This window comes from Colossoma macropomum, unplaced genomic scaffold, assembly GCF_904425465.1.
Source record: "Colossoma macropomum unplaced genomic scaffold, Colossoma_macropomum, whole genome shotgun sequence".
Classification (NCBI taxonomy): Eukaryota; Metazoa; Chordata; class Actinopteri; order Characiformes; family Serrasalmidae; genus Colossoma; species Colossoma macropomum.
Genome location: NW_023494786.1, coordinates 27,765,512 through 27,778,440, shown reverse-complemented (window position 1 = coordinate 27,778,440; position 12,929 = coordinate 27,765,512). Strand labels below are relative to the sequence as shown.

The window sequence follows — 12,929 nt, the reverse complement described above, 5'->3', positions numbered from 1 at the left end:
TCATAACATCCACTGCTAGCAGCTAATGTGCGAAATTTGAGAGAATAATCTACCACAGAACGAGTCCTCTGACGTAACTTGACAAGTAATTCCCCACTGACTTTGCCCTCATACTGATGGTTAAACACTGTTTTGAATTCTTTGAGAGTATGATAGACGGTTAATATGACCCCAGCTAGCAGTCGCCCATTCCAGAGCTTTATCAGTCAAATGAGAGATAATGAACGAGATTTTGGCTTGATCTGAGCTGTTTGGGGAATTCTTGAAGTAAATGGCACACTGTAGTAAAAAACCACAGCATTTGTCTGGGTCACCATCATATTTATCTGGTTTGCTAACAAGAAAAATGGCAGTTGTAGCTTCTGCGCTAGCTCGAGGGCTAGTAACATTTACCTCTGTCTCGGCTAGTCTCATGTTCTGATGCTGAGTGGTTAGTCCTTTTACACTTGCTACCAGTTGTACTAACTGAGCCTGCTGCTCAGCTTGTTGATGTGTTAAAGACTCCAGGGATTGCGTAACTCCCGACAATACCTGTTGGTGCCTTCCCAGGAGTTGTCCTTGCTCAGTCAAAGCTTTCTGAAACGCCTCCGAGTCTGCCTTCTGCAGACGAGGTATTCTGTAACATGCCGTGTCCAGAAAACAAATGAGAGAAAAAATCACAAACATAACACAAGGCAAACTGTCCGAAAAGAGAAAGGCAAAAGCATGGTCAAAAACACAGGCAGAGGGTCAAAGTCCAAAATCCCAAATCAGGCAAACAATCCGAAGGGCTAGGCAAAAAGGCAAAAAGGCAAAGGCAAAGGTCATACCCGATATACATACAAAGAAGTAAACGCTCAGTAGATCACAGGAATGGATGCAATACCTCACAACTTCCCTATTCTAAAGCCCGGGCTTATATGCTAAACTAGTTTTGTCATAAGATCAATAACACAAGTGACATTAGTAAGTATTCGGGAGAGCGAGAGCAAAGATGGGAGCACTCAGTCATGTGATGAGTCAGGTGACCTCCTGGAGATTTCTGGGAGTTTGAGTCCGGATGACTCTCGTTGTTTGTCGGTGTGTTTTGAAGTTATGTGATCTCCCAGAGGATTCTGGGAGATTGAGTCTGAATTCAACGAGGCACTTGGAGAATGCGTGACATCATTACTAGTATGATGACATTACATTTATTAATGTTGCAAAATGGTTCAATTGCTAGCCTCATCACTTGCTGCATCTTCAATGCTGTCTCTACCCTGGCATCCTATCCACCGATATCTGACTCTACATGCATCTTCCAGTCCTCTCTGGTCCACACTCATGGAACCTTCTCTTGTACCACCTCTGGGATGGCTCTGTCATTTCTCACATGACGCCACCACCGTTTGTCCCTGGCTGCCTCTCTTATTAGTGCTTGACTCATCATGTTCCCTCCACTCATTCCTGCACCCATGGAGTATCCAAGCTCTTTGCAATACCCCTCCACTGGCTCCATAAATCTGCCCAATTTGCACCTTTGAATTCCACCTGCCATGGCCTGATGCTCTACATCTCCTGTAACCTCAATCTGCAGACCCTCAAGACAAGAACCTTCTCCATTCCCTAACCCTCTTGTGTCTTCTCATTATTGACACCAGTGAACCTCACTGTCTGGAGTGCCTCAATCCATGTGTGTACCATTTTATAGCTTCCCAAGCTTGTCCTCTTTCCCATCTACTGGGACATGTCAAGTCAAGTCAAGTCAAGTCAAATTTATTTATATAGCACCTTTTACAACAGATGCTGTCACAAAGCAGCTTTACAAAGAATCCGGGTCCACGCCCCCAGTGAGCAAGACTTGGCGACAGTGGCAAGGAAAAACTCCCTCAACAGGAGGAAGAAACCTTGAGAGGAACCAGACTCAAATAGGGGAACCCATCCTCCTCTGGTCGACACCGGATAAGAGGACAGACACAAAACAGTATAAGTGGATACAGTTTTACACCACTGTGCAGTGCGCTGGCCACATCAGTCACATCAGACCCTCTTAGGACAGGCAGCCGCTCAGCTCAGGGAAAAAGAGGGGGAGGGGGAAAGAGATGGGACAAGAGGGACATAGTTAGGAAAACAAATTAACCAAAGGCTCGACTAAACAGGTAAGTTTTTAGCCTAGACTTAAAGATGGAGGCTGTGTCTGACTGGTAGGTTATTCCAAAGCTGTGTCTGACTGGTAGGTTATTCCAAAGCTGGGGGGCTTTGTATGAAAAGGCTCTTCCCCCTGACCTAACTTTATTAATTGTGGGTACTAATAATTATTTCCTATTATCAACTGACATGCCCACTTAGATCACAAGGTGCAGGACCTTGTGATCTAAGTGGGCATGTCGGTTGATAATAGGAAATAAGGTCACTGAGGTACTGAGGAGCAAGGCCATTCAAAGCTTTATATGTCAGTAAAAGAATCTTGTACTCAATGCGGAATTTAACTGGCAACCAATGTAAGGTACACAAAATTGGGTCAATGTGGTCAAATTTCCTGGTTTTGGTGAGAACTCTGGCTGCAGCGTTCGTGATCCCATGAACCTTGCCATTCACAAAGTGTGGGACTGGTCACCATTGTCCTTTTAGCATTCTCCATTCCTAAATGTCAACCCCCATTAGCTATGGCTTTCAGATTTTACCACAGCAGCTCTCCTCTATCTCCCACCCTATCTTGTTTCATCTGCCTCAGCGATCCTGCTTGCTGGCTCCATCTCTCATCATCCCACATCCGATGCTTCACCATACTTCCAGACGTTATTTCTTCTCAGGTTTCTCCTCTGCAACAGCTCAGCTGAGCTCAGCTGCACCTCTTTTTCAACCACGTCCACTTCTTCTCCCCTGGGTCACCATTGCATCTCACCACAGAGGAACCCTTTCAGTTTTTATGCCAAGCTGCTTTGGACCATTTCTATTGGCCCATTTGCCATGAAATATTTATACAATGTAAAGGGCAGCTGCTGGTCTTAAAATCATGTCAAAAAAATAAAAATGGCAAAAAATGAGATGCATGTTGGATGCATCAAAATTAGAATAAGTACATGGTAAAAAAGAAAAACAATAAAATTACTGGAAACAGTAAATATGTTGTCCTTGTACTGTTGAGAACTTAAAGTCATCAAAACATGAAACTCATTTGATAAATATGATTAACTGTTTTTAAATCTGGTCCTGTAAAGTAAACAGATGTAGTTATAATCCATGTTTCTCTGAATAATATTAGTCCCCCTTTACCTTGTTCTACAATGGTCAAGACCCACCACTAAGCAGATATTGTTTGGGTGGTGGATCATTCTTAGCAGTGGACTGACAATGCATTAACAGTGGATCAGACACAGCAGCCACTAATAGAGTGCCAGGTGCTTTAGCCAGATCAACATTTCTTCAGTTTGTAAGTTAAAATGTGCATATGTCTACTATACGTGCAAGATTTATGTGGACTTAAAGGGCACAAAGGACATAAATTTCACCTTTTTATCCATTCAGGATGTTTTTGCATTGTGTAGAAACAAATATTCCTTATGTACAGTTAAAAATGCAATGACAATATATTTCTACATTGTACACATTATATTACTTGTGAGACCATGTGAAAAGGGGACATTTACACCAATCGGAAGCCAATCAGGGTCTTATGTTGTCCATCAAATCAAAGCTAAGTCAGAAGTCAAAGCTCTTTGTTATCATTTGCACAAACTGCAATGGAATTCTTACTTCAACAACATAACGCAGTGACAATCCAATAAGTAATGAATACTAAACAGAATTAAACACAAAACTGAACATTATATGAACCCATTTATTTAGTACATGTGGCAAACCAGAATAAGGCCTTCATTTTACCATAAATGTCACAACTCTTTAAAAAGAAAGGTATAAAACACCTTTCTGATAACGCTCATTTCTGCATCTGTGAGAGGATCCAGAAGGCCTGGATTTTTAGAAATAAACACATGATTAGTGTTTGATTCCACTTCCTAATTATGTTAGTTGTTAATCTAAACATACATTATATAAACTCTGTAAATATTACAATATTTGCAGAGCTCAAATAGAACAGGCATAATGATTATATTGAACCAGTAGAGAATTTGCATGTCTTATTTTAATGTATTCTTTATGATTTCGGATTGTTAATTTATGAACAATATATTTCACAAATCTGAATTTCTCAGTTAGCCAGACAGCATAAGCCAGAAAAAGAAGAGTGCCCAATATGAATTTCCCTCTGTTCTTTTCCTACAGAACATAGACATATGTATACACAGATGTCCTAATGATTTGAAGCAGGATTGAAAAATAGGTTCATGAGCAAAGCCAAAACTCTAACTGGCTATTTACATAAGAGGTCCATAGACAAGGTGAAATTTCTCATCCAGTAACTGTAGTCCTATTAGTCCTTACATAAGTCTCTGGAGCTACTGTATAAAATTACTTGAGTCCCCTCACGTCCTGGTCATGTGAGATCTGCATCTAAAAAATTATAAATATTTCCAAATGCATAAACACACCAGTTCCTGATGTGCTATGCCAGTTCACAGCACTATGTAATCTGGGTAAGGAGGGAACACATTGTCATTTGTTTCGTTAATTTTATGGATTACATGTAATAGTAATATTACAATCCGTAGGTAATGTAAAGACAATCTGAAATAATAATATATTACATATCACAATGCACAGTGTCCATTATATTCCATAATATTTGTAGTGTTCATTTCATTTTTGCAATTTAAGGACATCAACCCATGATGTCGATGGGAAACGTAACATTTGTGAAGCACTTTTTCATTGTTGGCTTTCCTGGACTTCACCCTAACTACTATGGACTTGTATCAGCAGCTATGTTCTTTGTTTATGTCACCATTGCATCTCACCACAGAGGAACCCTTTCAGTTTTTATTCCAAGCTGCTTTGGACCATTTCTATTGGCCCATTTGCCATGAAATATTTATACAATGTAAAGGGCAGCTGCTGGTCTTAAAATCATGTCAAAAAAATAAAAATGGCAAAAAATGAGATGCATGTTGGATGCATCAAAATTAGAATAAGTACATGGTAAAAAAGAAAAACAATAAAATTACTGGAAACAGTAAATATGTTGTCCTTGTACTGTTGAGAACTTAAAGTCATCAAAACATGAAACTCATTTGATAAATATGATTAACTGTTTTTAAATCTGGTCCTGTAAAGTAAACAGATGTAGTTATAATCCATGTTTCTCTGAATAATATTAGTCCCCCTTTACCTTGTTCTACAATGGTCAAGACCCACCACTGAGCAGATATTGTTTGGGTGGTGGATCATTCTTAGCAGTGGACTGACAATGCATTAACAGTGGATCAGACACAGCAGCCACTAATAGAGTGCCAGGTGCTTTAGCCAGATCAACATTTCTTCAGTTTGTAAGTTAAAATGTGCATATGTCTACTATACGTGCAAGATTTATGTGGACTTAAAGGGCACAAAGGACATAAATTTCACCTTTTTATCCATTCAGGATGTTTTTGCATTGTGTAGAAACAAAATATTCCTTATGTACAGTTAAAAATGCAATGACAATATATTTCTACATTGTACACATTATATTACTTGTGAGACCATGTGAAAAGGGGACATTTACACCAATCGGAAGCCAATCAGGGTCTTATGTTGTCCATCAAATCAAAGCTAAGTCAGAAGTCAAAGCTCTTTGTTATCATTTGCACAAACTGCAATGGAATTCTTACTTCAACAACATAACACAGTGACAATCCAATACGTAATGAATACTCAACAGAATTAAACACAAAACTGAACAACATTGTATGAACCGATTTATTTAGTACATGTGGCAAACCAGAATAAGGCCTTCATTCTACCATAAATAGATATAAAACACCTTTCTGATAACGCTCATTTCTGCATCTGTGAGAGGATCCAGAAGGCCTGGATTTTTAGAAATAAACACATGATTAGTGTTTGATTCCACTTCCTAATTATGTTAGTTGTTAATCTAAACATACCTTAAATAAACTCTGTAAATATTACAATATTTGCAGAGCTCAAATAGAACAGGCATAATGATTATATTGAACCAGTAGAGAACCATTTGCATGTCTTATTTTAATGTATTCTTTATGATTTTGGATTGTTTATTTATGAACAATATATTTCACAAATCTGAATTTCTCAGTTAGCCAGACAGCTTAAGCCAGAAAAAGAAGAGTGCCCAATATGAATTTCCCTCTGTTCTTTTCTTATTGGACAATCCTGAATTTGGGCTTAAGTTATCTGGCTAAACTGAGAAACCAATTCTGGTGTCTAGTTCTCTATCAATGAATATCCTTTTATTTTGTATTAGGCCAATCATATGTCACTCTACTCAGTTTCCTACTGAAATTATGCAATTATTAGATATCATGATAGAATTCACCTATTGTGGTTTTGTTGATGTACTATTACAAAAGTAGAAACATTATGGAGGAGCTGATAGAGTGTCTGTCATCAAACTGAGGCCTTTTGATTCAGAGAACATAACTAATTACCATATGTTTAATAATGTGGAAACTAACAGAGCTACAAAAACTGTTCCCTTATATGTTTTGACCATTCAGCATTGAATCCAACTACAGAACACAGACATATGTATACATAGATGCCCTAATAATTTGAAGCAGGATTGAAAAATAGGTTCATGAGCAAAGCCAAAACTCTAACTGGCTATTCACATAAGAGGTCCATGGACAAGGTGAAATTTCTCATCCAGTAACTGTAGTCCTATTAGTCCTTACATAAGTCTCTGGAGCTACTGTATAAAATTACTTGAGTCCCCTCACGTCCTGGTCATGTGAGATCTGTATCTGAAAATTATAAATACCATTTCCAAATGCATAAACATACCAGTTCCTGATGTGCTATGCCAGTTCACAGCACTATGTAATCTGGGTAAGGAGGGAACACACTGTCATTTATATTGTTATTTATTTTATGGATTACATGTAATAGTAATATTACAATCCATAAATAATGTAAAGACAATCTAAAATAATAATATATTACATATCCAGTGTCCATTATATTCCATAATATTTGTAGTGTTCATTTCATTTTTGCATTTTAAGGACATCAACCCATGATGTCGATGGGAAACGTAACATATGTGAAGGACTTTTTCATTGTTGGCTTTCCTGGACTTCACCCTAACTACTGTGGCCTTGTATCAGCAGCTATGTTTTCTGTTTATGTGTGCACTTTGACAGGGAACGGAATATTTCTTTGTTTGTTTGCAACAGAAAAAAGTCTCCATAAACCTGTATATTATTTCTTTATAAGTCTAGTCATTTCTGACGTACTGTTCAGCACAAGCACTTTACCAAAGATCATTGCCAGATACTGGTTCCAAGCTGGGACCATTTCATTTTTAGGTTGTTTTATTCAGATGTATTTAGTGCATTACTTTGGCACAGTCAATTCATACATACTGGCACTAATGGCCATAGACCGATATGTAGCAGTTTGTTACCCACTTCAGTATCACAATGTTATGACAAACAGAAATGTATTCATTCTGAGCCTGGTGGCCTGGGTTATGGCTCATTCCTGTCCCCTTATGATGGCCATTCGAGCTTACCCTCTCCCTTATTGTGGAGCCAACACCATTTTGCACTGCTACTGTGACCATGTCTCAATTACACGACTTGCGTGCACTGACAGAACTCCATATAGTTTTCCAGCTTTTGTTTTTGCCATGCTAGTATTGCTGGGATCTCTTGCCATTATTGTCTTCTCCTATTGCTGCATTATTGTAGAAGTCCTAAAAGTCTCGAGTGCTGGTGGGCGACTGAAGACTTTCTCTACTTGTACTTCTCAACTCATCATAATTACTCTGTACTTTATACCCAGGTGTTTTAACTATGCGGCCGCCTATAGTGGCATCACTTTTAATCCTGATTTGCAAATAGCTATTGTCACATTGTATAGCTTGCTGCCTCCTGTGATCAACCCACTAATCTACTGTTTGAGAACACAAGAGGTGAAAAAGATTTTGATAAGACAATTACAATGGAATCAAGTGAGCTTGCTGTGATGTCTGTGTAAAAGTAAATCTTTGAGTAGATAATCAGCTTTGTTAATTTGTTAATTTTATAATGAAAGCTAGTTTTGACCATCTTTACTCTTGGTATTAAATGCACCTTTTTCTTGTAGGTTGTCTGCATCCCAGTGTATTTATAAAATGTACAGTCATGTACAAAAGTTAGCACATCCAATGTCCAACATTTTGTTGATTTTCTGCATGAGTTTTCTTTAGTTTAGAGTATCTATTTATTAGCTGACTTTAAAATTTAGCAAGTAATTAGCAACCGTGCATTAAAATGTGCAAAAGTGTTTTTTTGTTTTTTTTTCTCTGTAGAGGATAAGTGAACTCATTTTCACTTAGACAATCAACAAAATGTCATTTGACAAGGGCCGTCCAACCCTTGCATATGACTATATGACAGATTTGTTCATAATTTGACTAAGAAATATGGAAACAGAGCTTGATGCAGTGGCTACGGTTAAAGAAGCAGAAACAGAAGCGAAGTGTATTGATCACAGTGACTTGATATATGTTACTTTGTTTTTCTTTCCATTTTTTAACACTAATCTAATTTGACTTAATATGTGCTTGAAGATGAACTGTGTAGAATCAACTATATCTAAATCGAACGTGTTATCAGTATTATTTACAATGATGATAATTATATTAATATCCATCCAACATTTTACACATCTCTTATTATCTAAACAGCTATGGCTTATATACCTAATACATTTGAGCCTTGTTGAAACAAAGCCTGCAGTCTTATGTACATCACAAGGCATCAAGCACCAAAACTCACTTCACCCAATATTAAAATACTTTATTCAATTGTGAAGAAATAGTGAAGTCCCTATATGCATAAATAGTTCATTATTTTTGCTTTCCCTTATGAAGGCAAAGCTGTGTTCCACGTTAATGACCCCTGCTAAGCCATTGACCTTCATTTCTGGATTCAGGAGTCCCTAACTAAGGTTGTTGCCATTACATTATGTAAAAGACTTTATAATCAAAGAATATTTTATTTCCAGTAGTTAATGTTAACCAAAAAATGATATAAATAAATTTGTGAGCTGACTATTTATAAATGATATAAAAATACATAAATTATATAAAAATAACTATAAATGAATAGCTTCATTTACATTAGTCAGGGAGGTAATTCATTTTAAAATTAATATACTTACATTACTAAGGCCTTCCACCCATTGACTGCTGGGATAGACTCCAGCAACCCCGAGACCCAGAAGGATAAGCGGTTCCAGAAAATGTTTGTGTGTGTGTGTGTATGTGTACGTGTGTATCTGTGTGTGTGTGTGTCTACATTAGTAAGTCAATGTAAAAAAAATGTTTTTATTGACCTATTCATCATAACATTTTCACACAGTGTAAAAAGCAGCTGGTATTTACTAGTTTAGTTTAAAAAATGAAAAATAACAAAATCAGGGCAAAATCAGAGGCAAGATTTTGTTCCAACAGTGACAGTGTATTGTTGTTAATAGCAACAAAACTTGAGGCTTCAGGATTTAGATAGGGGGCACTGTCCGATGACAACAGCCTTTTCAGCTACAATAAATAACATTCCTAGTCGATAATGTAGGCCTAAAGTCTCCAAAATGATAAACTAACCTAAGGAGTGGTTTCATGTATTTTACATAGGCTATTTGTAGGCATAATATCATTAAATAGGTTAAGTGGGTTTGCAAAGCTTTTAGACCCTGCAGCTCAGCTTGTATTGATAGGGACATGTACTCACATACATAGGCAGAGGTGGGTAGAGTAGGCTAAACCTAAACTACTACGTTCTTGGGTAAAATAAAGTATCATGTATACGTAAAAATGTCTTTTTTTAAAAATAACTTGAAGTATAGAAGTACAGATGTATCAGTACTTCACCACCTAAGTACTGAGTAACTCATAACACTACAGTGGAACTTCTTAGAACATCCAGCATCTCTCAGCCTAGAAACTGAAGATTGTTAATCTCTATGCTTCTCTTTTCTGGATCTAGAATAAAATGCTAAAGCTCTAAGGTTAGAGATGTGACCAGTGTCAAGGAAGTAAAGATGCTGCTACCACCAAAACATAATTAAATGCAAAATAATTTAGAAACTTAATATATATGGCTAAAATATAACAGAGTAAAAAGTAGATTCTTTACTTACTAATATACTTGAGAAAATACTCAGAAAAGCACAAATCTATCAATATTTTCTTAAATACATGTACTTGAGTAAATGAAACAAGCATTAAATTTGGGTACCTTTGCATAAAATGTAATGTTTGTGAATCAGCAACCAAACTAACTATAATCTAACGTAAAAATGTTTCCCAGGGATTTTATGATAGATAGCCAGCATGCAACAACATGCAGGCCTGGGGCCATAATACAGAAACATCTTAATTCTGAAATCTCATCTGTTTGGTCACCATGGCAACTTCAGTGAAGACTTGATGTAGGACAGTAGCTAGTAACAGAATAATACTTAAATTCACAATCTTATCCAAACTCCAGATAAGAGAACAGTATTTCAGATAACCCCATTGGTGTCCTTAACTTCTGTTTTAACAGTTTCTATAGTTTTTAGGCAATGGTAACAGGCAGCATAGTTCATTACTATTATATTACAATACTAGGACAATATAATACATAATAATAAAATATTATAATAATATAATACTGGTATAATGACATAATACATTTATTAATGTTGCAAAATGGTTCACTTGACATGTTTTTCTTGTCAAGTCAAGTAAAAGTTTATTTATATAGTGCTTTTTACAACAGGTGTTGTCACAAAGCAGCTTTACAGAAAAATCTGGGTCCAAGCCCCCATGAGCGTCGCCAGTGGCGACAGTGGCAAGGAAAAGCTCCAGAGCAAGAGCAAGAGGAAGAAATCTTGAGAGGAACCAAGACTCAAAAGGGTAACCTATCCTTCTCTGGTCGACACCGGATAGGAAACAGCGTTAGTATAAAATATTAGAATACAAAACCGGGAAAAACAGGTGGAGCAATGGTTAATTAGATAGTTTAAGTTTATGCAGCAGCAGCAGCATCATGAGGAGGGTCAGTTCATGCAGGTGAGGTTGGCACAGCTTTGTACAGCGTGAAACTCCATGGTGGTCAAACCGGTGCAGATCAGCCAACAGAGATGAAGCTCTGGTGGCTCACATGTGGCGACTCAGGCAGATGTCGCTCAGGGCCTCAAATAAAGGGAGGGAGAGCGAGAGAGAGTCTAATTTTAAATGTAGAGAGTGTGTCTGAGTCCCAAACAGAGGTCAGGAGATGATTCCATGATTTTGGGGCTACGTAGGAAAATGCTTGACCACCTGCTGTGTTTTTTCTAATTCTAGGAACTGTCAGCAAGCCGTTATTTTGTGAGCAGAGCTTACGTGTGGCTTCGTATGACTGAGTTAATTGACTAAGATACTGCGCGGCCAGACCATTTAGTGATTTATACGTTAAGAGAAGGATCTTATACTCTACACAAAATTTAACAGGTATCCAGTGTATTGACGACAGGATTGGGGATATATGGTAAATTTTTTTGAATATTGCTAGAATATCGCATAGTTTAGTGATGTTATGCAAGTGAAAGAATGCGGTTCTAAAAAAGTTGCAAACGTGTATCAAAACAGAGACTGGAATTGAAGATTATGCCTAGATTTTGTACAGTAGTGCTTGGAATGACCGTATGGCCATCTAAATTTAGTTCAAATTTGGAGAGTTGAGATCTCTGCTTAGGGTCCAAGTAGTAGGACCTCAGTTATGTTAGGATTAACATGAAGGAAATTGTTGGTCATCTAGCTTTTGATATTTTTAACACATTCTTCAGGATAATTTACATTCAGAGCCTCATTTGGTTTAGCAGATATGTAAAGTTGTGTGTCATCCGCGTAGCAGTGAAAACTAATGCAGACCCTGCAAAATATGTTACCAAGAGGTTGCATTTACAGAGTGAAAAGCAGCGGCCCGAGAACAGATCCTTGGGGGACACCATATTGTACTAGCGTACAATCAGAATATTTATTGTTAACACTGACAAATCGATAATATTAATCATTCATTCTTTACTAACTCTGCATTGAAAAAATCCCAGACACTGCAGGCTTGACCTCCACCGTCCCATCTTATGCGTTAATATTAATAAACACTCATCAGATTAAACATGGCAGTGATGGTGATGGTTTGTCTGGCCGGCTGAAGTGTTTGAGAAATGGAAGCTGAAACTAATATTAATAATCTCTTACTGCACTTCACTTTTGTTTTTATCTTTTTTACATGTAACTTACAACTTGAACATTATTTTGATTAGGTGTATGTTGCAGCTGTGCATAGATCATCAGTTGCCTGTTAACAAACATAACAGTTGATTACCAATTTCAGTTGCATAGGTTAAGATTTCCCGACTCGAGATAACATGCTGTAAGATACATCTATATTAAAATAAGATTTGCTTCTGTAATATGAATTTGTAAAAAAAATCTTATTTTGACCTGTCAGATCTTAAGACAAAAAGATAGGAAGTTTCTGTTATACAGTAAATGGTTATTTAACTTATGTAATAAGGTATTGTCAAGAAAACACTTATAGTAAGCTAAATGGATGATCCATCAACTGTGTAGCAACAGTGATCAAAAAGGCTGTAGTTGCTAAATTAATAAGAGGTTCTATAAATGTTGTTCTATAAATAGAATGACATTTCATTTAATTGACGAAATTTTCATAGTCATGAGATGCCAGTACTGTTAAAATCTGCTCTGCCACAGACCTCGACTCTTCTCCCTTGAATTCTCCTCAGCCATCTGCTTGTTTCTTCTGCTGACACAGCCCAGCCAACATCCAGCTGAAATCTGTTTTGTGTTTCGA

The 12,929-nt window shown here is 37.2% G+C and overlaps 1 protein-coding gene across 1 annotated transcript; it reads left to right on the top strand.

Annotated features, from left to right (window-relative positions):
* The first annotated feature begins 1,705 nt into the window (after positions 1-1,705).
* LOC118826468 (olfactory receptor 2AT4-like) lies at positions 1,706-8,068 on the top strand. Its single transcript, XM_036597452.1, has 2 exons — positions 1,706-1,742; positions 7,113-8,068. The coding sequence occupies exons 1-2, from the start codon at positions 1,706-1,708 to the stop codon at positions 8,066-8,068; spliced, it is 993 nt and encodes a 330-aa protein (XP_036453345.1).
* The last annotated feature ends 4,861 nt before the right edge of the window (positions 8,069-12,929 follow it).